This window comes from Arthroderma uncinatum (assembly GCF_011692745.1).
Source record: "Arthroderma uncinatum strain CBS 119779 chromosome Unknown scaffold3, whole genome shotgun sequence".
In the NCBI taxonomy this organism is placed as follows: Eukaryota; Fungi; Ascomycota; class Eurotiomycetes; order Onygenales; family Arthrodermataceae; genus Arthroderma; species Arthroderma uncinatum.
This window is the reverse complement of record NW_022983865.1, coordinates 5,148,138-5,174,807: the sequence shown is the minus strand read 5'-3', so window position 1 is coordinate 5,174,807 and position 26,670 is coordinate 5,148,138. Positions and strand designations below refer to the sequence as shown.

Below are 26,670 nucleotides of genomic sequence, written 5' to 3'. Positions count from 1 at the left end.
GCTAACGCAAGAGTACATGAAACCGTTATTACATGTAGGATTGCGTAGCCATACTAAGATTATTTTTTCCTAGATATCCGCTACAGGTAGCCTCCTTGCCTCGTAGCGTCCAGAAGGACCTGTTGCCAGATGTCGCAGGAACTCTTCAAAACTTGCTCGTCGGCGATAAGTTGGTATCCAGTGTCTCCTACGTTCAATACATTTCGAAGCTTCTCCTTGTCAGTGCCTGCAACTCGTGGCCACGCAATAGTTGGAGGCGTAAGTGCTTGGTCTCGAAGAGAGTTTGGATCATTGGTGATAGCGTGGCTGAGCAGGTATGACTGATATCCGGCAAATAGAGGTATGGTAACGTTGTACAGCGCAGGAGAATACCATACTGCCGCAACATCAGCGCCATGTGTGGCTGCGCGGGGAGAGTATTGCATCAGGTATGATCGCTGTGGATAACCCTGCACGATAGCGCGTATGTTGCAAGCAAATATAGCGTCTCGTACGAGCTTCGAGCCTATTGTTTTCACAGATTCGTAGGAGGGCTTATTCAGATTATAGTGGTCCGCGAGAGTTGAGACAGCTTCAGCTGCATATGCAGGGAATAATGATTGGACCAAAGAATGTAGGGAGGTTAGAGTGTCGTTAGAGCGGATAAAGGGGCCTCCTTCGTCGAAAACATGAGATACGACGAGGGAATCAAGGTGCTTCCAATATTTTCCTAGAGCAGAAGTTGTTAGTAATGGCCTCCCATGCTTCCAACCAACATCACTCACCCCTAGCCATCTCCACGGAGAATACATGCTTAAGTAGGCGTCCATCAGGCGTTGGCCCTACTTGTCCCACCCCATTATGGCTGGCTTGAATCAACTTAGAAATGCTGGCTGCTCGCAAACACGCAACGCCTTTTCCGGTGCATCCAGCCTTTGACAAATAGTCCCGGAATTGGTCTTCGACCATACCCTTGCGGTCGACGGGGAAACTCAGGCCAGGACTCAAGGCCACAGCACGTCGGAAGAGGGGGTCAGTTTTGCCCTCATGCATAATGAGGTGGCTGAGAATTGATCCGCCGCCTGCAGATTCTCCCCAGGCGCTGACCTTCCTCCTGTCTCCACCTACGAGATGGATATAGTCTTTGATCCATTCCAGGGCAGCGCGTTGGTCATGAAGCCCGGCATTAGGCAGCCCTTCATTTTCCATTGTGGTCCCAGCTAGCCAACCGAATACGCTTAGCTATTAAGGTCTTAGCCCATTGTATGCTGATTGGGATATAGAACAACTAGAGGACAACACGTACCCGGTAATTGAAGGTGACGACGATGGCATTTCCAGCTGCATGTTGTACAAGTCTGGTACCATCATATATACCCTGTTCAATCGCTTGGTCTTTTGACCCAATCGTGTATCTATAGACTCATCGGTGTAAGCTAAGCTTGAGAAATCACGAGAATAGGCGAGATGTACCCTCCACCGTAAATCCACGCAATAACAGGTAACTTATCGCTACCATTTTCCCTCAATGCTTTTCCTGGAACATAGATGTCGAGGAAGAGGCAGTCTAGTTGATTCCAGGTCAGAACCCGTCTATGACACGATGAACTCCAAGGCAGGACCAACCTTCGCTGGCAGATTTTCGTTGTTTTTCATAGCTTGGGTCCTCGAACCCTTCTGGTTGAGGGCCGGGGATGCAGGGTGGGTCGTAGGAGCCATCCTGGATATCAATCTCTGGGATTTTGGGCCTCACTGGCTTAGTCCAGCGCAAGGGGCCGGTAGGAGGGACCGCATATCGAATGTTGCGGAACGTATAGACCTAGAAGCGAGTATCTTAGCAGTCTGTTCCAGGCTATGTTTCATCATCGCTAGAGCTCGTACGTCTGCGGCCCTATCATATTTCGCCGCCCTCCACCGTCCATAGGGAAGACTCAGAATCGGAAGCTCGCCAGGCGGCTCGTTGGCGAGAGCAGCGTGGAGAGTAGACACAGCCACCAGGCCGAAGTAAAACAGTCTCGTAAACATGTTTTGCCAAAGGATCTTTCAACGAGCAACTGAGGCTGTCACGATAATTTGGATATCACAGAGACATCAGAGTGAGTCTTTATATCCACGATTTCGAACCCAGCAGCCATCGCAAGGCCCAACCGAACTCGAGATACTTTCTCATTTGGGCTGCTCGTCTCCCCCACCGTGGTACATAGATTCTGGGATGAGCCGGTACATAGTACAGCTTTCTGCAGCTATCCCAATGCCCAATAGTAAACCTTTGCTCTGGATGGCTGCAGCCTCGCCGGGTCCGACAATTCACCAGACGGCTTCGGCCATGAGGCACCTCAGCTTGCTCCGCCAGCTTCAAGAAATACGAATCCCTTGGCAAAGTTGTCATTTCGAGACAAGTGTGAAGATCCTGGAGAGGTTTTATATCTCGGTCTAGGGTGCAGAGAACGCGTACTTCTTGCGCCCGCTCCGTGTTCCCTGGGGCTCAGCCGGCAAATACGGAGAAGACGAACAGCTGAGGTCAACAAATAAAGATAAATCAAGCATTATCGCTGACATGGTTGGATGTTTAGTGTTGACTTTCGCCGCAAGCTGATTTGTTGTGGCTGTGGTTGGTTTGAACACGAACAACCTCGATCCTCCATCTCCTATTTAACTGACCCAACACCAACATCCCCCATGGACGGAGACGATGATCTACCGGCGGTTACTTATGCAACTGGTTGTATAACCTTGCTCAAAAAACGGCATGGCGTCAGATAATTCGTCGAATGTCTGTTCCAACCCTCCAGATGATGGACAAACAAGCAAGGAAAACGCCCGAAAGTGGCAGACGGTCTTTCGAGTGAGACTGAACCCACAGCCAGCACCAGCTCAGACTCGCAATCTGGCGCCAGAGAAGAGGAAATCTTCAGGATTCCGTCCTCGTCGATCTCACCGAAAGTCGAAGGCTGGCTGTCTCGTCTGCAAGAGGCGCAAAGTCAAGGTACGGGGATGTCCCAAGACCATATATCACTGCATATAAAACGACTAAACGCCGTGTCCCAGTGCGATGAAGCAAGGCCCGGGTGCCATAACTGTGCCAATTACGGCGTGGCATGTAACTATCCTGCAGCTCTCACTCCTCCCAGTGCCAGCAAGGATATTACAACAGTTACGACGAGTGGCCCAAGTAGGGCCATGTTTTCCATGTCCCTCGATAACTTGGCCGCTAAGATTGAGGAGACGTTAAGGATGCACTCAGACTCGGACTACTGTATGCCAAATGTGCCAGGATCTGATCGGCCCATGGGGGTGCTCGCACTTCGACATTTCGTAGACAACACTGTAGAGTCAATCTCCACCCCTGCAATCCGCAAAGTTATGCGGACAGAGGCCATACGTGTTGCTTTCTCGGTAAGTTCGTCTTTTCCCCCCATATGGCAAGATTTCGTATTCCTTCTTTTCTGACTGATACACGCAGAATCCGCATCTTATGCATACCATAATTGGCGTATCACTTCTCCACCTTAACCGCATACTTCCCCCATGCAAGGCCCGGGAGTTTGCAGAAGCTCACCACTGGCAAAAGGCTATTCAATCATACCGAACAGCTCTCTGCTATAAAGTCAGCCCTGCAAACGTTGACGCTCTCCTGACCACATGCATGCTCATGCTCGTTAACTGCATGTGCCCTCAGAACTTCCGACCATGCGATTCATGGGTCCTATCATCCAATCCGTCGGCCATGAACTGGATTTGTTTGCAGAATGGCCTGCCATACCTTCTAGAGCTCTCAGGCCCCATCCTTCATCTGAGTATCTGGGGTCCGGCCTTTAAAGCTGCCGATCAGGCACACGAGATACTGCTGAACAATTGCGAACGGGGAAGAGAAGGCATGCATCCAAGGTTGGCAGACTTCTGTGAGATACATGACTCAACCACCGCGGAGACGAGTCCGTATTTCAAACCGCTTCAAGTTGCAAGCTCAATGCTAGAGCTAGAGAAGAGTGCTACAACTTCTGGGTACTTTTCATCCTTTCTTGGTCATTTAGACCAAAGATATATTGCCCTGTTAAGGGCCAAAGATGCGCGGGCACTAATTATACTGGCCCATTGGATGGGCATTATGTGCTTGATATCGCACTGGGAGCCTTGGGTAGAAGGGAGACTCAGAGCGGAGTGTATCGCCATATGCATTTACTTCACTCCCAGTGCAGATACCGAGCTCCTAGAGCTGCTCAAGTTTCCCTCGATCGCTTCTGGGTTTACAGATGCCGGAGATACTGCTACACAGGGATAGGCTTGTACTATTGAAAACTGCTTCCGGGCCTCGTGCGGGCGACTGTGTTGGAAATTAGGCCCTGGCATATTGACGCAACATCCCCCAGCGGTTTACGAAACCCCCTACGCCGTGGCGAGACTGAGCTGCAACTTACGGCACAAACGTAGCTACCACAAGGCTATTAACAAAGACACACTGAATTATAAGTATATAGACTATGAGGTGCTTCTGTCTAGCAGACGGCATGGGTCTTTCCAGTCTTCCCCTGGAGAGAGTGGTCTTCGTTCTCATAGGCTGTAGTGGCATGCTGGGCCAGCCCGGTATTTGCAACCCTACGGCGGGTATATCTAATCAAGACCAGTTAATATGATTCAACAAAACGGCGAGCAGAGAAGAAACTTACTCCTGGTATTTCTCTAGAGTCTTCTTGTCCATCGCCTCTAGCTGAGATAGCGCTAGTTTGAAATCACAAACCAGGCTGTCACAACGGCTACGGCTGAAATCTTCTCGAACGACAATGCGCATAAGCTTCAGCTTCTCGCTATGAGGAGCCATGGTATATGCCGGCACGACCCAACCACGCTCACGGAGCTGATGGGCGATAGCAAACTCGTCGTATTTGTCCGCGACCTCTGGGGGCAGACGGAAGGCGACAAGTGGCAAACCGCGACCCTTCCCATCGCTCATGATGATGAATCCGAGCTCCTTCAAAGAAGCAGCGAGGTAGTCTGCAGTGCGCGTGAGGTTAAGCATGATGGCGCGGTATCCACGCTTTCCGAGACGGATCATTTGGTAGTACTGCCCGATAACTTGGGATGCTCCCTTGGAGAAGTTGAGGGTGAAACTAGCCTGGTTGGCCCCGAGGTAGTTGATATTGAATACCAATTCCTGAGGGAGGTACTCGGTTGATCGCCAGACGATCCATCCCACACCAGGGTAGACCTAATGCCAGCTGGGGTCAGTATTTCACTTATATAACAACCGTGGACGACGAGAAGCAGGATCAAGGAGAGTACTCACCAAACCGTACTTGTGCCCAGAAACGTTAATAGACACGACTTTTTCAAGGCGGAAATCCCATTCAAGGCTTGGGTTGACAAAAGGTGCGACAAAGCCACCGCTGGCAGCATCGACATGGATGGGACAGTCAATCTTCTTCTCGACCAGGAGATCGTTGACTGCCTTGATGTCCTCGTACTGGCCGGTATAGGTGGTTCCCAGAATCACACATATGCCAATGGTGTTTTCATCGATAAGCTCTACAGCTTCCTTGGGATCGAGGACATATCGCTCATTGGTGCAGTACACGAACTTTTCCTCGATGTCGAAATATCTAGCAGCCTTCTCCCAGCAGACTTGGACAGCACTGCTCATGATAATGTTTGGTCGAGAGAAATCCTTTCCTTCGGCCTTGCGACGGTTCTGCCAGCGCTTCTTCATGGCAAGGGTTCCCAGCATGATGGCCTCGGAGGACCCAATGCAGGAAGTGCCCAATGCGTGGTCGTGTTCATGCTCGCTTTCGCCGACGGGGGCATTGAAGAGACGTGCAATCATGTTAACGCAGCGGTTCTGGATATCGGCCGATTGGGGGTATTCCTCATAATCTATGAAATTCTTGCTAAACGCTTCGGTCATGAGCTTCTCGGCTTCGTCTTCCTTGAAGGCCCAGGAGTGTTAGTGTACAGCAAACGTGTCGATATAGGTTCATCGCTCTCACCATGTACGTGGTAACGAAACTCGCCAAACTATTCAATTACACACCACGGTTAGCGAGGAGAACACGACATAACTAGCAGGCCGATAGGATGGGGAATACGACAATTAGAGAGGAGTAGAGGCATACTTCAACATGGGGTTACCGTCCAAGCTGAGATCATCCTTGATCATTCGATAGGCAACTTCCTTGGGCATCTCCTTCTCTGGCATCTCATCGGTAGGGAGATCTTCTGCCGCAAATCGAGAGCCATAAACGCTGGAGTAGTAGTCATGGTCTTGTGGCTCATCAAGGTCTATAGTGTCAACACGCTTGAGGAACTTGGGCGGGAAAGCCACAGAGTCCTTGCGGACTTTGGATAAGTGGACCATTGCAGTGGTTAAAGGGGGGGTTAACTGCTCAAGTTGCTATATATTTACTCCTGGACAGCAGGCGATAGACAATGGGGAAATGTACGAAGGAAGAGCAGGTCGGGAAGCGAACTCTCTCCACGTATATATAGCCATCAGCTCTCCCCCTTCACTGAGCTGCCCCACGACCATCGCAATTCCCTGGCCTCTGGAGCATACGCATGTCAAGGAGGGGTAAAGCAGAGCTAAAGCAATATGGAATGGATTGTGGCGGTGCTGGGATACAGGGGTTCACACATGTTTCTGCGGTGAAAATAGCGAGAATATGCACGACAACGACATCGTATGGAGCCCCTTTTTCTCGCACTATTCGCATGGTTCGTCCGGTCTTTGCTCCCTGGCATCGTTGCATATCCACAGCGCCGGCCTAGGTCGATGGATCCTTTTGATTGGCAAAAGCTTGTACTGTGGCTGCAAAGCTTAGTTACGACCAGGGATGGCATTTCCACCATGCATCCTCTCACGATACACTTGTTTCGCTGCGATTGGATGCGCGGGTATGCCATGTTCAGTGAAATGCGTATTAATTTATGGCAGGAATATATTCTACAATCGACTACTTACATAGATTACTCCGCATGGAGGGAGGATCAGTGATATCAGCTAGCAGACAAGAAGACGACGCCATTGACCCTTTTACCCTCCCTGTTAAACCAGGTACTTCGATAATCGGTTAGCAATCCTCTGCCTCAAGCCCAGTTTTTTCGCTCCTGCGTCTGCCGGGCGCAGATGGCCCTTTCGGAGCTGTTTTTGGCTCTCCTTGAACTCCTTATCACGGGCCTTTTGCTCCTTCGCCTTCTGCTTCCTCCTAACCTTCTCTTCTTTTTCTACTTCTTTCCTCTGCTGGCGAGTGAGTTGAGACTTCTGCTCGTCTGCTTGCTTCCGAATAGCTTCTTTATTCTCCGAAACCTTCGAGGTACCAGCTGTGGCTACTGCTGCTTGCACCTGGGCGTCTGCGGATGCTAAGGCGGGAACGCTACCCGGAAGTACAGGGTCAGTGGCAACCATCCTTTCCGGGGCCTTTACTGGAACTACTGGTGCCGCCAGTCCTGAGGTGTCTGTAGGTGGCACTTCTTGCTTCGTTGCTGGGATTGCCTCCTGGTTCGCCGTGGGAGCTGGAACCTGTTCCTGTGCTGTCGCAGCTTGGGGTTGCTCGGTCCTCTCTGCCGGGGGCTGTTCCTGTTTCATTAGAGGCACTGGGATAGGAGCCGGGATAGGAACAGGAGCTGGCGCCTGGACTGGGGCTGGAGCTGGAGCTGGAGCTTGCGTGGACGGAGTGGGCACTTTTAACGGCGGAATAGGCGCAGGCGGCATTTCAGGGGCAGCGCGAACAACGGGAGCAACGGGAGCAGCGGGAGCAGCGGGAGCAATAGGGGCGAGGGGAACGGCGGGAACAGGAGACGGTTCTCGCTCCTTTGCAACCATTGCTGCATAGCTGGGCTTCTGGGCTGGCTTTCCAGTATTTTCTGACGCTTGATTGTCAACCCGTTTCTCAATGATCTCCTTCCGCACGGTATCCTTTTCTATCTTCCGCTCTATGTGCTGCCCTGATACCCCATCCGCGGAATTCTCTGGAATATATTCAGTCACCTCAGAGTGCCTCTGTGTGATATGTGACGTCTGTTCCGGCGTCTCTTTGGTTTCTTCCTTGACCCATTCATCTTTGTCCTTTGGTCCAGGCTGTGATGCTACAGCCCCGGCCGTATCGTGAATATCCTCGTCCTCCCACTCGTTTTCATCATGTTCTTCTTCTGCTCTGGAACCAACGTTGCCCTCTTCATTGCCCATTCCAGCGCCACTTTCAAAGACATCGGGAGTCTCAGCGGGAAAGGCGCCAATGGTAGGTCCGTCTAGCCGATATGCGGTACCGAGCGTCGTGGAGTCCCTCCGCGGCGTCTCGGCTCGCATGCTGGATAGAGGAGGTTGGGCGTGATCTTGGGAAACGTGTTTCTTGCCAAAGAAAGCAGCGCTTGCTGCGGCTTTAGAGGCAGCATTGTGGCCATTGTGTACCCCAATCTTGGAATCTTCCGCGGACCAAGCTGGCGATGGAGGGCTATAGGCACCTTGTGCGAACCTCGTGCTTCCCCGTGAAGTGTTTACTGTGTCGGACAGCCCTCTTCCATGCCCGCTGCCGTACGGTGAAGTTCCCATATGGTCTATTCGTGGTAAGTATCGATATCAACCTTATGTAAAAAGGGGGTTCATCAGGGAAGCTGCCAACCTCTAGCGAATGACAGTGGACGAGGTTTCTCAGCGGGGACTTTCTCCTCACTATATGTACGAGCACCCGCCGCTGCTATTCCTCCAGCGTTTGTCTGGGCCTGGGGAGCGGCCTGACTCCTGTCGACATTAGAAGGCTTTGAAACAGGAGGTGCAAGGCGATGACGGCCTTTCCCCTTCTTCGTCTTCTTCTTCGCAGCCGCAAGATTACCTTGCGTAAAATGCGAGCCCTGTCCGGATAACATGTTCACCGCTGACACCCGGACCTGGCCAGGACGCTTCCGTTCAGCTCGAGTGACAATACGTTTGTGGCTCACCAACTATCACTTACAGCCGACAACAGAACTTGACCTGGCGAAGTCACACAGCCAACTGATATTTGCAATAGATTGGGTGGTATATGGTATGTATAGTTGCTTCCAGCCCCTAGGCCTATAGACCTTCTCATATTATATATAAACGCGGTAGGCAAAGCGAACAAGCAAAAACAACACAAAGGGAATTGAAAATGGTCTTTACAGCATGGAAATGTGGCGGAAACGTCTGGAATATGAGGTCATATAAATCCAATGTGATCCAAACTTGCCATATATTCCATTCTACTCCGTATTTTCAGCTGTATGAATGACAGCCGTAGGTCTCCAAAAAAAGGGCATACCATCCAACCACCATGATCCTCTGCAGGGCTCAAAAATGGTCGTTCCATGTCGTACTGGAGTCACAAAAATTGGCCAGTAGACCAGACCAGGGCCTGTCAGCTCTGCATCTACCAATAGAACGGCGCCAGGGGTTAGAGCTGTCAACGGTGCTTTCAGCTGTCGTGAAGCCGGACTCTCCTATCCTTTTATATATACACTCCGTATGCCCAGGATGTGCCGGAGATAGCCCTAAACTGCTACTCCATCTTCTCGTCGCGAACTGCGCCACCGGCCCAACTGCCGCAGCCAACGAACGAGTTAGACGAGACAGCTAGACGACGCCGGCACCCGCCATCGCCCTCGCCATCGCCATCGCCCAATCTGCATTCTCCTTGGCTGCAGGCATGTGGCGATTAAGAGGTCCATGGGCTGCTCGCTGTTTGGTCGCCGGGCCCATCTCAACCACCAGATAGAAGGCCTAGAAGGAAAAAAATTGACTGGATAGTTGATAGTTGAGATTAATTTCCGACCCCGAATTAATCTGGGGGAATAAGTTGTAGTCCAGCTTCTCCCCAGCCCGTTTTCCCTTTTTCCTTTTTTTCATTTCGCTATTAATTAATTGAGGGCCGTTCGAATATAGCCCCCTGTGTTTCGTTTGTCAGGATCCCGCTACCTCCTGGCCGGCAGTCTTTGCTGTTTCGCAGTTGAACGCGGGCTTTGTTGCTTCAGGTTGTCTCTCTTGGAGGCATGGAAGCCGGCCTGTCCTGAGCTATTTTCCCTCCGTCCTGCATTGCCAACTTTGTTTATTGTTCTTCGTTGTTCGTTCTTTGTCGTCTTCTCTCCGGTTCATCTTGCAGGGCTCGTTCAGCATGGGATTTCGAGAGAAGATGAAGAGAGCTCTCTTCAGCTCCCATCTTCACCCCTTCACCATGGCGAAATCATCGAAAACAGCTAAACCCTCCTCCAGGCTGGCTGTACGGCTCGAGGAAGCCAGAGAACACACGACAGGCCTTCCAAAGGGACAGAAGCAGGCGTCTCCAGCAGCTCGACAACGCGAAGTGACGCCTACCCCGACGAGCTCGCAGACAGCTCCGGCTCGCTCGTTCACGAAGTCGGTCCGCTCGAGCATCATCAAATCGCTCACGTTCAGACGGCCGTCGAAGCGGAAGACAGAAGAGCAGTGGCCGAAGATAGAACTATACAAGGCCCACGAAGTCCCGCGGCCGAAATACCGTGGGCCGGTCGACCGGAAACATATGGCCAGTCTCGCGGCATACACCATCGTGACGGCGACGAAGCTGCATCGACGACGGTCAATCGACTCGCACATCTGTCCCCTCGATACGCAGACGCCGTCGAGAGCAGAGAGCGCCGGCGACGCTCACTCTCTGGCCGCAACGACCATAACCAGGCGTCCCGGCGACGCTGACGAGTCTTCGCAAGACGAGGATTCAAACGCGACTTCGATACTCAGCTCGGATGGAGGAGTTAATATCAGCTCGTCTACCCTCCTCACCTCTCACTCTCACTCGACGGAGGAAGAGCAGCATCCGCGGTGGCCAGAGACGAGACTGAAGCGGACGACGGCGTTCACGGCGACGGACCTACACGACGCATTGGACGCCATTGAAACATGAATTTACGACATACGGATGACCTTTTTCTATCTCTTTATTTCCCATCTCATTCCGTATATTAAGGGTTACCGCGGAATATAGAACGTGGCGTTGGGCATCGGGGTATTTTGTTTAATTTAGCATGGAGTAATGAACGATAGACAAGATCATGATCCCTAAGGATATTCTTTTTTTTTTATTATTATTCGTTAATCGTATGTACCGTGCCTTTCATACCAATCAAAGAGAAATACGGAGTAAACATCTGATCACTCTTCGTGAGTGACGGCCATGTCCATGACCTCGACTCTGCCCTTCCCCTTTGTCTCTCCGCCGATGAACTCACTCAGTCCCTTGAAGGCGCCAGGCTCTGCGAACCCGAGGACTTCCCACTCGTCTCCGCTGATCACTTCCTGCGACTCGACCTGCTCAAGGAAGCTCAGAATCCGATCCTTGACCGTCCCAGTAGCCGCACCGGTAGCAGGCTTACCCTCGTCCTCTTCCTCGTCGTCCGCTGCCTTCTTACCTTTCTTGTTCTTGCCTTTGTCTTTCTTTGACGGCGTGTTCCCTGCATCGGCGGCCGGGGCGGTCGATGATGTCGCAGATCTAGCGGCTTGTTTCAGTATAGATGTAGGACAGGTGATACGGAGACGCATCCTGGCACGCATGACGGGTATAGGTTGCCAGGCGATCAGGGCCTTCATAGCATCCAGGGCTTGGATTTTGGCAGACTTCGCCGTAGTGACGCCGGTCCACAGTGGCTTCCGGGGAGTAAGCGTCAAGTCTGCTGCCCTTTTGGCCATCTCGTCATCGTCACCGTCACCATCACCATCGTCACCGTCTTCCGCATCCTTAGCGGGCCGTGGCGCCCCCGTCCCACTATTTCCATGCTGCTGCTCCTTGCCGCTGGCTGCACTCAGCTGGTCCAACGCTTTGCCGATCATCCCTGCGGTGTAGACGCGTTTCGACACTGGGTCGACGAGTCTCGCGGAAACGATCTCCAGCACCTCCTTCTCAACCCGCTCGAGAATATCTCGTCTCTCCTTCTCACCCACCTGTACTTCACCCTTGCGCAAGATCTCCTGGATGACGTCTTCGGTCTTGTAGTCCTTGCCAAACGACTTGACCAGTTCCGCTGTCGGGGCTGTCTGCCCGCGAGACACGGACAGGAAGACGGTGGGGATCTGGAGGACATTGTCAAGGTCCGTTTCAGCCCCAGAGCGATACTCCAGCAGTTTATTCTTGTAACAGGCTAGTTCGTAGCGCTTTTTTCCTAGTCATTCAGTTAGCCAGATCTGATGGAAGAACCGTAGCCTAACCCCCCCCCTCTCCTCTCTTACCCTTCTTCAGCTTGACGATAGAGACATTTGTAAATTTTATCTGGCCTGACGGCTGATTGATCATCGGCATCTTGGCAGAATCACTTGTTCAAGCCGCGGTCTATTAATCTAATCGCTTCTCTACCAAATCTATAAGGATATTGGTATTATTATCTCGTCTTTCTCTCTGTTTCTGTTTTGTTATCAAAAAGTTGTCGATAAGCAAAGTTGGTGAGTCACGGGACTTGCGATAAGACGAGTCACGTTACCTTATGGATGACATATCCATTACATAATATATCACGCTTTGTCATCAAGTCACGCGACCTGGTTCCCTTTTTGGGCGATATTTTTGCTTTCGACTTCGACTTCGACTTCAACTTCAACTTCATCGTTCATCATCATCCATATCTACTTGTCTGCTTGGATATACTCTTGTAGCAGCAGTGTACCATACAAAGGCCGAGTGCTTCGTCTTCCGTCGCCGTCTTGATCGTGCATAACTAGCGGCCAGCTCCACCTCGGCACCGATCGTCGACGTCATCCGGCGCTAGGCAGTTCCCCTTCCCCAGCCTTCTTCTCCAACGACCAACTCTTCATCCTCATCCTGTTCCCTCCTCTTCCACCTCCATCACCACACCAACAGCACTACAACCACCCATCATGAAGCTTCTTTTGACTGGCCTTCTGGCCAGTGCTGCGGTTGCGGCCGCCCAGGAACAACAGGTTCTCAACGCCGAGGGCCCTGGACCACAGCAGGAGCCTACCACGTCAATCTTCGACGAGACCCTCAAGCACTTCCAATCAGGCGTTGAGGATGGCATCACCCATTTCTGGTCCGAGATGAAGACCAACTTCAAGGACTATCTCCCGCTCATTTCACTCCCCAAGAAGCACACTCGTCGTGCTGACTCAGAATGGGACCACATCATCCGTGGGTCCGACGTTGAGGGCCTGTGGGTGAAAGGTGTCGATGGCGAGAAACGCAGAGAGGTTGACGGGAAGCTTGAAAACTACGATCTTCGAGTAAAATCCGTCAACCCGGCTGACCTCGGTATCGACCCCGGCGTCAAGCAGTACAGCGGTTATCTCGACGATAACGAGGCCGACAAGCATCTCTTCTACTGTTAGTAGCATTTCCCGTATTCCACCCATTTAGGCATCAGCCAAAAGCTAACGATCCGGTAGGGTTCTTCGAATCTCGAAACGACCCCAAGAATGACCCCGTCGTTCTCTGGTTGAACGGTGGCCCAGGCTGCTCTTCCTTGACCGGCTTGTTCCTCGAGCTCGGCCCTGCCACCATCGACAAGAACCTCAAGATCGTCAACAACCCTTACTCTTGGAATGCCAACGCATCCGTCATCTTCCTGGACCAGCCAGTCAATGTTGGCTTCTCCTACAGTGGCTCATCCGTTTCTGACACTGTTGCTGCCGGAAAGGATATCTACGCCTTGTTGACCCTCTTCTTCAAGCAATTCCCCGAATATGCCACTCAGGATTTCCATATCTCCGGTGAATCCTATGCCGGCCACTATATCCCGGTCTTTGCTTCCGAGATCCTTTCCCACAAGAACACCAACATCAACCTCAAGTCCGTTCTCATCGGCAACGGTTTGACCGACCCTCTGACCCAGTACCCTGAATACCGACCAATGGCCTGTGGTGACGGTGGCTACCCAGCCGTCTTGGACCAGGGTACCTGCAAGTCTATGGACAACTCCCTTGAGCGCTGTCTATCCCTGATCGAGACCTGCTACAGCTCTGAGTCTGCTTGGGTTTGCGTTCCAGCCGCCATGTACTGCAACAGCGCCATCCTTGCCCCTTACCAACAGACCGGCATGAACCCCTACGATGTCCGTAGCAAGTGCGAGGACATGGGCTCGCTCTGCTACCCTCAACTGAACGACATCACCAAGTGGCTAAACAAGAATTCAGTCATGAAGGCTCTCGGTGCCGAAGTTGACAGCTACGAGAGCTGCAATTCCGGTATTAACCGCGACTTCCTCTTCCATGGTGACTGGATGAAGCCATACCACCGTCTTGTCCCAAGCGTGCTCGAGAAGATCCCTGTCCTCATCTATGCTGGTGACGCTGACTTTATCTGCAACTGGCTCGGTAACCAGGCCTGGACCAATGCTCTCGAATGGCCTGGCCGCGAGAAGTTCGCTGCCGCCAAGATGGAGGACCTCAAGATCGTGGACAACGAGCACAAGGGCAAGAAGATTGGTCAGGTCAAGTCGAGCGGCAACTTCACCTTCATGCGTATTTTCGGAGCCGGCCACATGGTGCCACTTAATCAGCCCGAAGCTAGTTTGGAATTCTTCAACCGCTGGCTCAGGAAAGAATGGCAGTAGAGCGTCCTGATTTGAATCGGGACGGCGCGGGAGTTGATTAAATTGCCATACTTTGAATGTCTACTTGTTATTGTATGTTCTGCTATGATGCGTTTGGATTGTTTACCTCGCTGGGACCACCCAGCCTTGTATAGCTGAGATTAGAGCTCTACAGAATACATTGTGTCATTTGACAAATAGTTTTACTTTCTCACGCTGTAAGAGTATATGCAAAGCGCCTGACTCGGACAAAAGAAATAGATCGTAGTTTAGAAACGGGATATTCCCATATATTATCGCTTTTTTTGTTTCATACATCAGACTAACGCCGCCGTAGGCAGTGGGGAAGCCCATGGTAGGAGGTAGTCGAAGAAGCGTCCGTTTCCCGAGCAGAACTAGTTCCGCCCTCAATGAGGGAGAATAATCTTTACATTCTCGTCTCATCACATAACCCACTCTCGCAAACCGGCGTCACGTATTCAAAAGGAGAAGAAAAAGACAAAAAGATGGCTTCCCCTTCCCGCTCTCCCCCCACCATGTACGCCCGCCAACATAAAAGGAGCAAAGACAACACGTTTAACCCTTCTTCTTGCTGACACCGACGGTTCGTCCTCGTCGGCCGGTGGTCTTGGTGTGCTGACCTCTGACACGGAGACCCCAGTAGTGACGGAGACCTCTGTGGGCGCGGATCTTCTTCAGTCGCTCCAGATCTTCACGGAGTTTGCTCTCCATCTGGTTAGCAAGGACCTGGCTGTCCTTGCCGTCGGCGATGTCACGCTGTCTGTTGAGGAACCAGGTGGGGATCTTGTACTGGGTTGGGTTTTGGATGATGGTGACGATTCGCTCGAGCTCTTCGGAGGAAATTTCACCAGCACTATAATATGTAAAAAAGATTCGATAAGTACAACGTCGCAAGAATATCAGTACCGGGAGTACGCGAGGATGTGCCCTACCGCTTGTGGAGGTCGACATCGGCCTTCTTGCAGACCAAGTTGGAGTATCGGCGACCGACACCCTTGATCTTGGTCAAGGCGTACATGATCTTTTGTTTACCGTCGACATTGGTGTTGAGAAGACGGAGGATGAACTGGAAGTTCGACTTTTCGCCGGTTACGAGCGCTGTATATCACAATCATCCATCAGTATTCATTGTAGCTTTCTGTATCGGTGGTGCTTGAAATTGACGACGCTGGCAACTCCAAACCGGGCCAGGCTGCTCGCGAGCCCATGCAAGCAGCAAGGAAAGGGGGAGAGAGGCAGGACGTACACATGCTGGGCGATATATGAAATATCGAATCAGCCGTCTGGCGCTTGATGAGATGAACAGAGATGCTGTCGCTGCGGTCGGAAAGTCGCAAGAGGTTGAAGGCTCGCGATGTTTTGTGTGGGATTCGAAAATCACGAGGCGCTAGGCCGCTTTGGGTAAAGGTTGTGGGAAGGGCTCGCTTGGTGGATTATGTAAGCCACGTGATGTGGATTCTTATGTAAGCAAATATAAACTCTCAGGGCGGCCAACCAACCAATAGGATGGCGTCTCTAACACAGCGCAACAAAATGCTGTATAACCTGGGACGACACGATCAGGAGTTCAAAGTGGGCGTAATATGAGATGATGATACCGAAGTCTACAGGCCATGTTTATATATGTTGCGTGGGAAAGGGCTAACCCCTGGCCGTTTGAGGTCACGTGAAGTATCCGATGAAAATTATTATATTACGTAAGGTACATATGTGGTGGCTTGGCATAACTCCCCTTCCCCTTCCCACTCTATCTAATAAGTAGGCAGTCTTTCATGTGGAATACTGAAGTCCCCTATGTTATTGATTTGCTTGAATATACGGAGTGCTCCTCACCTATCTATACAATTGAATATGTGATTTCTTGTCGGATGGTTTCCGAGATCCTTAAGATATGTGCACGTCCGACGCGTGAAAAGACATTGAGAGAGGCAACCCACGCAGGAATTCCGGAGCTAGGAGATGGCACAACATCGCCCTTTCTGAAGTAGCATACGCTGGTTGAAATATGCTGTGTAAGATCTGGTCTGCGCTGCTTCAGCTCGTCGCACACATTGTCAGCGTCGAAAATACCCCCTTTATTTGCTGGGATAAAGATAACCTGGCACCAGTATTGTGAACCTTGGATAAAGGGCTGTGTTAAAGCTCTTATTCGCTCTTTATCATTCAGTGGGAATAGTAGGCCAAGTCCTACGTAATCGATACCATACGTGGCCTCAACCGCATCTGTCCCCATTTTTCCGGGTGGCCGTGGATTGATCTCAATCAACCAAGAGCTCGGAGTAGCGCCTTTGGATACAGTTTCACGGTAGTCAAGATCCATGACTCCGTCTTCAAGGACATAGACCATATCCGAGTCTTTGACACGAGCTTCTAGGTGGAATATACCGGATTCAAACCCAAGTCGAAACAGGCTCTGATGTGCAGACCTGCGAATCGTGTTCAGCTCAGGCGAAGGAAGCTTAGAGGGATAAACCATTGCAACTTCACTAAATCCCGACCCATTTTCCACAGTTGCTTCATCACCACATTTGGGGAAGTCGTCACAAATTTCAGCGAACAACACCTCCCCATCACAGAGTACCAAATTGACGTCCACTTCTGGCCCATCACAATATTCTTCAATCACAAGTTGTGATCCATGACGATCAGCGAGTGAGTCGATGAGTCTGACTGCATTTATGAGTTCAGAAGCATTATCAACTTTAGTAACCCCCTCAGAAGACCCGCCTCGACATGGCTTTACAACCAAGGGGTACTTTAAATCAGCTTGATCGGAAATTTTTTGGGCATCCTGAACGCTAGACGCGTGATAAGCCACACGCCCTTCTGCAACACCGGTCTTGTACTTGTCAGTTGCAATTTCAAGAGCTTCTGGGGATGCCGTCGGAAGCAGAAGGAGTTGCGCAGCCCTGGCAACTAATGCTGATAGAGACTCGTGGAAGGTGATAATCCCGTCGATCTTTCCCCCATACCCAGATATGGCATTAACGATCCTGTTGGGAAGCTCAGGATCACGATTCATATCAATGGGGAGGAATGCTCCACGCAAGTTCGCATACTCCTCCCTCTCCAACCAACATCCAGGAGCATCAAGTACTATCACAGTGATATCCAGGGCTTTTGCGGCGGAATAGTGATTTGCCCCAGTGCCTTCGTGCCCTGGGTACTGCAGATAGTTACCAACAAACGCCAACGTTTGCTTAGGCCGTGGTTCCTCCAATAACCATTTGAACGACAAGCGATTCCGTATTTCAACCTCTAGGTCATCTAGACTTGAAGTCATCTCGGACTTTGCTTCACCAGTATCAAGGATTATACCACCAGCCGCTATCATAAAAATTTCCTGAAGATTGCATATACTCTCGTCGGTCAGCTCCTCCCCGGAGAACCACTGTTGAGGCTTCGCAAAGGAGACCACGCTTGTCATCTGTGGGTAATCGACCATGCGTAGTGGAACGATATCGGATCGAACAATATACCCCCGAACTTGTGGTATAACCAATTTGGCGGCCCTCCCTCTGCCGGCTGGGGCGGTAGCGGCGGCTGATAGGAGTGTCTGAAGGAAGTCTGTCCCGGCGGCCGATGGTCCAAGAGGCGATTGGGTAACTGGTTCAACCTCGCAGAGCGGACCACCATTTGCCAACGAGGAAATCTTTCGGATGATAATATCCACAGACTTCCAATATGGGTACTGGCCGTTTCCCATAGATATATGACTGGCAAACCAACTACATTCGAAGCTTTCTAGAGTTGTTTAGAACAATAATCACACAGATTGAACACACATTATATTCATACCGGAGCCTTGCTTTAGGATCATCGTCCGATCCATTGTTGGATGATTTGGATAACCAATTGATGGGACTCTTAGGGGATTTCAAGGTAAGGTGGAATTTGATGTGATCTTAGAATCAACACTCCAAATTCCCAAAGAGAGAACAGAAGAAGGTAGCTGAGAGATACTCGCAGACACTATACGTGGGCGTCAGGTTACCGGCAGCTCTTCAAATAGGCATAAACTCAGCTGTTATTCTTATGCGGTAACTAATATAATTAGGATTAGGCCTTAGCCGTGGTTATGTCGTAGTATCAACATGCATCCGTGACTGTGCATGTTGGTAGCGTATATGGTGACGATGCATACAACTACACTGCAAAAGGACTTCAGAGCAGTCAAACATCTATTCCAAATTATATTTCTACACCGATGGAGCAGCTGTAAAAAATTAGATCAATGAATTTTATCATATCTTCCATGCACTTGGTAGTTGTATAGTTCTGGGCCCGGTTTTGGTAGTTAACAATCACGTGATAACTCCTGGGAGAATTCCTTCCTGTGGCTAACCAAGTTATCATCTTCTATCTTCCCTGTGAGTTTTTTCAAGGGACCAGGGTTAGTTGCCATCGCGTCTGCCTGCATCCATACATGAGTAGTTACCAACTACTCTGATCTACATTGCAACTATGTATATGCTTTCTTTGCTGTGTCGTATATGCACAGTCACCATCCCTGGTGTAGGCCAACTCTGGATATACAACTGATCTGTATTATTGTCCACCAAACATGCCGTGCTTCCGGCGAGGCGTCTCTGATATCAAGTTACTTATGCATCAGCTTACGCTGTCAAAATCCTGCCAGAATGTCTAACCGTCTCACTGTTCAAACCCCTGGCGACCAGAATTCCTTGAAACGTAAAAGGAGGCAAAATGTCTACAGAAAACCCACACACCAGAGACACTACTGAGCTCCAACTCTTGTCAGGAAGCAAACAGGAGGAAGCGATTTTGAATCGTCAGATCCATGGCCTAACCAAAGAGAACGATGGGGCCGACTCTGTGTTTTCATATGCTACTCGGGTTGATATTGCAATAATGGCTGTCAGCGGTTTAGCCGCAATCATTGCCGGGACTCTCAATCCAATCTTGACTGTACGTCTTAATGTACATGTGTGAAGCAGAGCAACATGCTAACCGGAGCCTAGATCATTTACGGTGGATTAGTTGGGGCATTTGCCGAGTTTTCTAATCATGAAATCTCTGGATCAGAGCTCTTGTCTACAATTACAAAGTACACAATCTACTTCATCTATCTTGCTATAGTCGAATTTGTGTTCATCTACATTGCCACCGTTGGCTTTTACCACACTGGAGAACGAATAGTCCGGCGCCTAAGGCGTGAATACCTCACCGCAGTCATTCGCCAAAATATGGCTTTTTTCGACATGCTTGGGCCAGGAGAAGTGACAGGCCGGATTACATCGGATATCAACCTCATTCATGAAGGGATTACGAGCAAGCTTTCACTTGCCATTACTGCGGCAGCAACATTCACCACAGCCTTCGTGATTGCATTCATCGAATATTGGAAATTAGCCTTCATCCTTACGTCTACAATTGTTGCCATGGCTGCTGTTGGGGCTTTGAGCTCGAGATTCGCTCTCAAATACACAAAGCTGTCATTAGAATCAAATGGCCATGGTACTACTGTTGCAAACGAGGCTATAAGTTCCATCCGACACGTAGCGGCCTATGGCATTCAGAAAGAACTCGCACAGAGATATCTACGTTTTGTTCTAGCCACAGAGAAGCATAGTATAAAAGCTGGTGCTATTATGGCGTTAATGATTGGAGTTATGTACGGCATACCTTACCTCAGCTATGGTTTGTCTTTTTGGCAAGGATCTCGCTATGTTGTTAATGGTGAAGTAGGTGCCCGGAATGTTGTGACTACCACCTTAGCTATCGTGATAGGAGCTTTTGCGATTGGAAAGGTAACACCGAGCGCACAGGCTTTTATCGATAGCCTAGCTAGTGCAAAAGGAATACTCGAAATGATCTCAAGGAAATTATCCGAAGATCCTCTCTCCGATGACGGTGTGGTGCCCTCGGATATTATTGGCAAAGTTGTTCTCAAGAACGTGAAACTGGTATACCCGTCACGGCAAGATGTTACTGTCCTCAAGGATCTGAGCCTGGAATTTCCAGCTGGGAAAACAACCGCAATTGTGGGCCCTTCTGGTTGCGGGAAAAGCAGTGTACTTGGATTATTAGAACGGTTCTACGAACCAGTTGCTGGGCAAATTGGTAAGCTACATATATCGATGAATATTATGATATTTGCTAATACTCCCTGTAGAGTTAGATGATCGCAATATTCGTTCGCTAAATTTGCGCTGGCTACGGCAGCAAGTAGCATATATCAACCAAGAACCAACGCTATTTAACACTACAATTTTTGAGAACATTTGCTATGGCCTCCGAGATGACGTAAGTAGGAGCAAGGAAGAGCTGCGAACTCTTGTTATAACAGCAGCCAAAACTGCAAACGCACATGACTTCATAACTGCCCTACCTTGTGGCTATGAAACGGATGTAGGGGAAAGGGGCTTGCAATTATCGGGAGGTCAGCGTCAGCGCATCGCTATTGCGCGTGCCGTTGTCGGTTCTCCAAAAATTCTATTACTAGATGAGGCAACTTCGAGCCTCGGCTCGTTATCTGAGAGTATGGTACAGGATGCTCTAGATACTGCTATGAAGGGCCGCACCACAATTGTGATAGCACATCGATTAAAGACCATTCGACGAGCTGATAGCATTATCGTTGTGTCTGACGGCATGGTGGTAGAGCACGGCAGGCATGAGGATCTGATGCTGCAAAATGGGGTCTACGCTGGGATGGTAGATATGCAGGATAGATTCGACAAAGAAAAAGGTCAAGACTATACGACGGATGTTTTTAGGGGTACAGAGTATGAGGATACTATGCAAGGAAAGCATAGTATTGAAGATGAAAAATATGAGGGTGATCGACCACCAGCTACTGAAGTTCCACTAAATTCCTTGGACGGTGCCAAAAATACCCCTAAACTGTCTTTGAGACAGTTAGTCAAGCTTGTTATCACCTTGGTCAGCCACGAGCGCTGGATTATTATCACGGGATTGTTCTTCTCCATCATAGTTGGACTCATCACCCCAGCGTATGTACCAATGAATTCCATGACTTTGATGTGATAGCTAACCCTGATTAGCCAATCTGTGCTCTTTGCAAACTTCATCAATGTGCTATCACTGCCTTCAACTTCATACGGAGATCTTCTGCAACGAAGTAATTTTTGGGGCCTCATGTACCTTGCCCTGGGCGTTATTGGATTGGCCGCCCGGCTGGTTCAGGGCTTATGCTTCTCCTTTGTGTCGGAGAAGTTAACACGCCGAGCGCGATACAAGACTATGCAGTCTATAATGCGACAAGATATTGGCTTCTTCGACCAGAAAGAGCACTCCATAGGCGCGCTCACAGCTTTCCTCTCTACAGGAACAAATAACCTCAACAGTCTGGGCGGCGCCATCCTAGGCTCAATCTTTTCTTTTATCGCAACTATTGGTGGTGGAATCATTCTCTCACTTATAGTTGGATGGAAGCTAGCTCTCGTATGTTCAGCAACAATCCCATTCGTGGCAGGATGCGGTTGGGTACGCCTCAAGGTTTTGACCCTTTTCGATGAGAAGATCAAGAAGACCCAAGAAGAATCAGCTAGCTATGCAAATGAAGCTGTGGGTGCTATTCGTACCGTTGCTTCATTTGGACTTGAACCAAAGGTTCTCGATCATTATAGCGGCATTCTAGTTCGTCAAGCCTCGAAGTCTCTCCGCTCTATTATATACGCCTCAGCACTCTACGCGGCTTCTCAATCTGTTGTATTTCTATGTGCAGCGCTTGGATTCTGGTATGGAGGGTCCCTGATAGCTAGCCGGGAATATACCATGGTGCAATTCTTTATATGTTTCTCCGCTTTGATCTCCGGCTCCCAATCGGCTGGTACCATCTTCTCCTTTGCTCCGGATATAAGCAAGGCCTTACACGCGGGCAGTGACTTGAAAGCACTTTTGGATAGCCGACCAATTATCGATTCTTGGGATAATGGCGGCCAGCCAATTGATGAAACTACGAACGGTCAGCTCGAATTTAAGGACGTTTGCTTTAGTTATCCGTCAAGACCACAACAGCTGGTCCTTGACCATTTCAACCTTTCAATCCAACCTGGTCAGTATATCGCGATTGTTGGTTCCAGCGGTTCTGGCAAAAGCACACTGGTATCCCTAATTGAACGATTCTTCAATCCAACCTCCGGACGTATCAGCTTTGCAAACAAAGATATCTCAAAGTTCAATGTCAACGACTATCGCCGCATGATATCTCTAGTTAGCCAAGAGACAACAATATACCAAGGCACAATACGAGAAAATATTGTTCTCGGCTCAAACACTGATAGCGTGTCAGACGAGGACTTAAGAAAAGCTTGCAGAGAAGCTAATATTTTGGATTTCATACAATCCCTTCCGTGAGTATGACATGCTCTAATGGCCCTAAAGTATGTTAACATTTGACTAGGGATGGATTCTCAACGCTCCTTGGACCCCATGGTAATCTTCTCAGCGGAGGCCAGAAGCAGCGCATCGCCAATGCTCGTGCATTGCTACGGAACCCAAGAATTTTGCTTTTAGACGAAGCGACATCGGCCCTTGACTCGGAATCTGAAAAGAGTGTTCTAGAAGCATTAGATGTTGCTGCAAAGCAGCGCACTACAATTGCAATTGCACATAGGTTGAGTACGATTCAAAAGGCGGATAGAATATGCGTTGTAGCTCATGGACGGGTGATTGAGTCTGGCACACATGCAGAGCTAATGGAACTGCGACAAGCTTACTTCGACCTCGTCCAAGCACAAAACGCGGCCATAGATAGTTAAAGGGGTTATACTCCAACTGGACCTATGTAAATAGATGTGAGGTCGTACTAAGCATAGAGCATCTAATGCTCTGACAGCAAGCTGGCTTATATTTTAACTATTTAAGCTTTTTTTGCCCGTATAACTAACATAGGCCTAAGCCGAGCCTTAATTTTTCGGGCCTGACCCAGCCGGCCGGGGAAGGTTAAATATGATCTATGTAGGAGCCACGCCGTTCTATCAGACGCTGTTCTATCGGTTTGATCAGCGCTGCCCTTATTGAGGAGGCGATAATCTATCTATTGGAAGAAGTCATTTAGAGATTAGGCAGCTATTTGTGATAGGGGTATGGTATGGAATAAATCTCGACTATAGATAAAGGAGAGAAGGAAGATAATAGCAGCACCTTTTTAATAAAAGCAATAGTATTAGGACTGGGTTACTGATTTACGTTAGGCCCTAAACGGTTAACTAAAGGGTATAAAGTAAGGTACAAATCACGACTGTCTAATACTGTAAATTTACATCTGCTCCAAACTCAGCTAGAAGTGCTACTACTGGTGCATGCCGGTTCTGGACAGCAAGGCAGATAGGCATTAAGCCAGCTCTATCGGTTAACGAAAGTGTTGTGGCCGCTCCATGTTGTAGAAGTAAACGTACTGCCTTTTCGCGCCCTAGAAGCGCTGCAAGGTGAAGAGGTGTACGCCCATTACTGTCCTGAGCCTTAACGTCAGCTCCATACTCGAGTAGAGTAAGTATTATATTTTCGTCATCAAGGCTGACTCCATGGTGCAAAAGTGATTGACTCTGCGGCTGATTCTGACTTGCATCAGCGGCGGGCGTGACCCCTAGGATAAATGCGTCGTATAGGATAGGTTCAAGGCTCTGGTATCGCTGGAGTAATGATTTTTCTTTTAGCATTTAATCTCTAGGCTCGATCTGCAGGGTAACTATAAGATCCTTACCACAAGAGGGAGATGTCCAGCTGGAGGACTCGGTGATAAAAATTCTCCATCATCCAAGATTGGAGGGCCCTCGTCGGGGCTCTGGGATCCACCCAGAAGCAAAGAATATAAGTCATCGTTTCGTGGCGTTGAAGGGGACATCGGATGAATATCAGCCACCTGGAGAGGCTCATCGGTAGAAGTTGGTAGACGAGACCAAACCAGGGAAGAATCGTTGGAACTCATGGGACGTGATATACGGCCATTGTCCTGGCCGTTATCTGGGCCTCTCCCTGAGCCGTCGAGCCCATGTTTGAGACGATCCAATTCTTCTAATTGCCGTTTGACCAATTTTCCTATGTCAACCAGTATGAATATCATGGTCTCTAGAATTTAACAGGATATCTAGGGGTGGAGAGAAATAACTCACGATGATTACGCTGCGCTTGTCTGTTTCTCGCCCGTCGTTGGCCCTCCTTGGATAGTAGAATCGCACTTGTAGACTCCCGTAGCTCAGAAGTTCTGCGTTTGGAGGGTCTTGATAATTGCATCTCTATAATTTGTTCAATTTGTTCAGTGGTTCAAGTCTCTTGTTTAGCATAAATGGCATACATAACAGAGTCATATGGAAATATATTTATAGGGTACCCCGTAAAAGTCACCACGCCTGGTAGAACCTGGCGCTTGTCCCCTCATTTCGAACATTGACAAGGGGTCTAACCAGCTAGTCAAAAGTTCGTTGTTCAGCTTGTATCCACCAATCTTAGTAGTAGCCGTAGGATATTTATATACCCTCCGGCCATCTATCCAGGCGGACGGTTCACCAGTATACCAGTAGCACACAAGCACGTGTATTAAGCAACCCTGGCTGTGCATGAAGCCTATCACCAACTACAGTCCGTATAATAACATTAAGTTGGCAATTATCCTGGGTATGGATGGGTAGGGGAATCCCGCAGGTTTGGGTAGGCGGTTTATCAGCCGGGACGCTTATAGGAAGACAGGGTATGCGGACTTCCAACAGCAAAAGCCGGAAAATAGACGAAGGATGTGCCTCGTTGGACTGTTGAACCATTAAAGCGCGCCGATACAACTGGCCACCGTTCCTACGCCACCTATACAGGGGCATGGGTGATAACGACAAAGTGTAGCTATATTATGGTCAACTATTAAATACGCCAGGGTGTTTTTCCAAACCTACTGCGCAAGCTTAGTTAAATATTTTCATTTTTGCTTCTTTTCAGAACGAACACCAGCTCTGTTTATATCAAATGCTGCCATATCAACCATGGCATCCGACGAAGATGTATTCTCGCATCTATCCAGTCGCCCTGACTACCTACTCGGCCCCATGATTACCGTCGACGAACCAGCAAATCTATGCACCCTCGCGCGCCATCCTGGCCCTTCATCCCTAGGCCGCCTCGACCCTCTATCGCTCGAAATATTACATGAGATCTTATATCTATTAGACATCAAGTCTCTCTCTCGTCTTTCGCGCGTATCCCACCGGGGTAGAGCCACGGTTGAGTCGCTACCAATATACCGCACTCTCATGAAATGCGTACCGGATACCCTCAAGGCACTTGGTCAAACCCGTCTTCTTCGCTTCTATACAGCTAATCAACTGCGTGCCGTTTTACGAACTAAAGATTGCGTTATATGTGGAAAATTTGGTCCCTTTGTATTCCTTCCAACCGCTGAACGATGCTGCTATTACTGTCAACTTTATCACAAACGTTTTAGGATGATTTCTATCCCGAGGGCTCAGACAATCCATAACCTCGAGCGGCGCGAGCTTAACAGACTCAATGTTCTGAACACTATCCCTGGCGTTTATAAAACACAGGTGGTCAAAAAATGGCGGCGGCTGAGGCTGGTTACTTACGACGCCGCGTCGAAACTTGCAAAGGCCAAGGTCGCGGAGGAACGCGCAAGGAATAAATCCTCGGCTCCTATCCCAGGCACCAATATAACAACTTTTGGTGCTCCTGCTGGGGCTACCAATGATGGTCTCGACTCGGAAAATCTAATGTTGGCCTGTTGCATGATGCCATGGCCTGATTCGGATGACAGTGATTTGAGCCCACAGAATAATGAGTTCGGCGGTATGTCATCAATACAATTTCCATATTTGCGGCCTGACAACGTGCTTGAGCATGGGCATTTGTGCAAGGGTTGTGAGTGGGTATATTCGCACTACGAGTCCAAGGATCTCCCTGACAGTGTGCTGTATGACTTGGAACTCGGGAGTGAGTACCAAGTGTCTCATGCACTTCAGGAGAAGAGCTTGCGGGTTATGGTAAAGAGCGAGTTCCTAACGCACGTTGCAGAGTGTTACGGCGCGCAGAAATTACTCGCTCTCCTCGATACTGAAGGGCAACGTAAATGAACCGGGATTAACTGGACTTCCAGGCAACAAAAAATAATTATGCGGCTCTGTGGCTATTACCATACATAACTAGAGAAGCATATCAATATCCCAG

At 49.5% G+C, this 26,670-nt stretch overlaps 10 protein-coding genes across 10 annotated transcripts; 5 read left to right on the top strand and 5 right to left on the bottom strand.

Annotated features, from left to right (window-relative positions):
* Positions 1–80: 80 nt before the first annotated feature.
* GIQ15_05342 (carboxylesterase family protein) lies at positions 81–2,004 on the bottom strand (the record flags this gene model as incomplete). The annotated part of the gene is made up of 6 exons (XM_033552759.1): positions 81–709; positions 765–1,221; positions 1,286–1,394; positions 1,453–1,546; positions 1,606–1,798; positions 1,861–2,004. 6 exons carry the CDS (start codon positions 2,002–2,004, stop codon positions 81–83), a joined length of 1,626 nt encoding a protein of 541 aa, XP_033406489.1.
* A 724-nt stretch (positions 2,005–2,728) lies between these two features.
* Positions 2,729–4,261, top strand: GIQ15_05341 (C6 zinc finger domain-containing protein; the record flags this gene model as incomplete). Its single annotated transcript, XM_033552758.1, has 4 exons — positions 2,729–2,965; positions 3,028–3,235; positions 3,299–3,375; positions 3,443–4,261. 4 exons carry the CDS (start codon positions 2,729–2,731, stop codon positions 4,259–4,261), a joined length of 1,341 nt encoding a protein of 446 aa, XP_033406488.1.
* Positions 4,262–4,475: 214 nt separating this feature from the next.
* Positions 4,476–6,328, bottom strand: GIQ15_05340 (glutamate decarboxylase; the record flags this gene model as incomplete). Its single annotated transcript, XM_033552757.1, has 5 exons — positions 4,476–4,590; positions 4,647–5,185; positions 5,264–5,899; positions 6,005–6,032; positions 6,087–6,328. 5 exons carry the CDS (start codon positions 6,326–6,328, stop codon positions 4,476–4,478), a joined length of 1,560 nt encoding a protein of 519 aa, XP_033406487.1.
* A 687-nt stretch (positions 6,329–7,015) lies between these two features.
* On the bottom strand, positions 7,016–8,518 carry GIQ15_05339 (uncharacterized protein; the record flags this gene model as incomplete). Its single annotated transcript, XM_033552756.1, has 1 exon — positions 7,016–8,518. The coding sequence occupies one exon, from the start codon at positions 8,516–8,518 to the stop codon at positions 7,016–7,018; it is 1,503 nt and encodes a 500-aa protein (XP_033406486.1).
* Positions 8,519–10,094: 1,576 nt separating this feature from the next.
* Positions 10,095–10,862, top strand: GIQ15_05338 (uncharacterized protein; the record flags this gene model as incomplete). Its single annotated transcript, XM_033552755.1, has 1 exon — positions 10,095–10,862. The coding sequence occupies one exon, from the start codon at positions 10,095–10,097 to the stop codon at positions 10,860–10,862; it is 768 nt and encodes a 255-aa protein (XP_033406485.1).
* Positions 10,863–11,110: 248 nt separating this feature from the next.
* GIQ15_05337 (SBDS family rRNA metabolism protein) lies at positions 11,111–12,251 on the bottom strand (the record flags this gene model as incomplete). The annotated part of the gene is made up of 2 exons (XM_033552754.1): positions 11,111–12,114; positions 12,182–12,251. The coding sequence occupies 2 exons, from the start codon at positions 12,249–12,251 to the stop codon at positions 11,111–11,113; spliced, it is 1,074 nt and encodes a 357-aa protein (XP_033406484.1).
* Positions 12,252–12,823: 572 nt separating this feature from the next.
* GIQ15_05336 (carboxypeptidase Y) lies at positions 12,824–14,514 on the top strand (the record flags this gene model as incomplete). The annotated part of the gene is made up of 2 exons (XM_033552753.1): positions 12,824–13,286; positions 13,349–14,514. The coding sequence occupies 2 exons, from the start codon at positions 12,824–12,826 to the stop codon at positions 14,512–14,514; spliced, it is 1,629 nt and encodes a 542-aa protein (XP_033406483.1).
* Positions 14,515–15,069: 555 nt separating this feature from the next.
* GIQ15_05335 (ATP-grasp domain-containing protein) lies at positions 15,070–18,346 on the bottom strand (the record flags this gene model as incomplete). The annotated part of the gene is made up of 5 exons (XM_033552752.1): positions 15,070–15,367; positions 15,447–15,612; positions 15,761–15,831; positions 16,452–18,258; positions 18,313–18,346. The coding sequence occupies 5 exons, from the start codon at positions 18,344–18,346 to the stop codon at positions 15,070–15,072; spliced, it is 2,376 nt and encodes a 791-aa protein (XP_033406482.1).
* An 875-nt stretch (positions 18,347–19,221) lies between these two features.
* GIQ15_05334 (leptomycin B resistance protein pmd1) lies at positions 19,222–23,261 on the top strand (the record flags this gene model as incomplete). The annotated part of the gene is made up of 6 exons (XM_033552751.1): positions 19,222–19,443; positions 19,497–20,175; positions 20,224–20,598; positions 20,651–21,491; positions 21,543–22,853; positions 22,904–23,261. The coding sequence occupies 6 exons, from the start codon at positions 19,222–19,224 to the stop codon at positions 23,259–23,261; spliced, it is 3,786 nt and encodes a 1,261-aa protein (XP_033406481.1).
* Positions 23,262–25,472: 2,211 nt separating this feature from the next.
* GIQ15_05333 (uncharacterized protein) lies at positions 25,473–26,576 on the top strand (the record flags this gene model as incomplete). Its single annotated transcript, XM_033552750.1, has 1 exon — positions 25,473–26,576. One exon carries the CDS (start codon positions 25,473–25,475, stop codon positions 26,574–26,576), a length of 1,104 nt encoding a protein of 367 aa, XP_033406480.1.
* Positions 26,577–26,670: the final 94 nt, after the last annotated feature.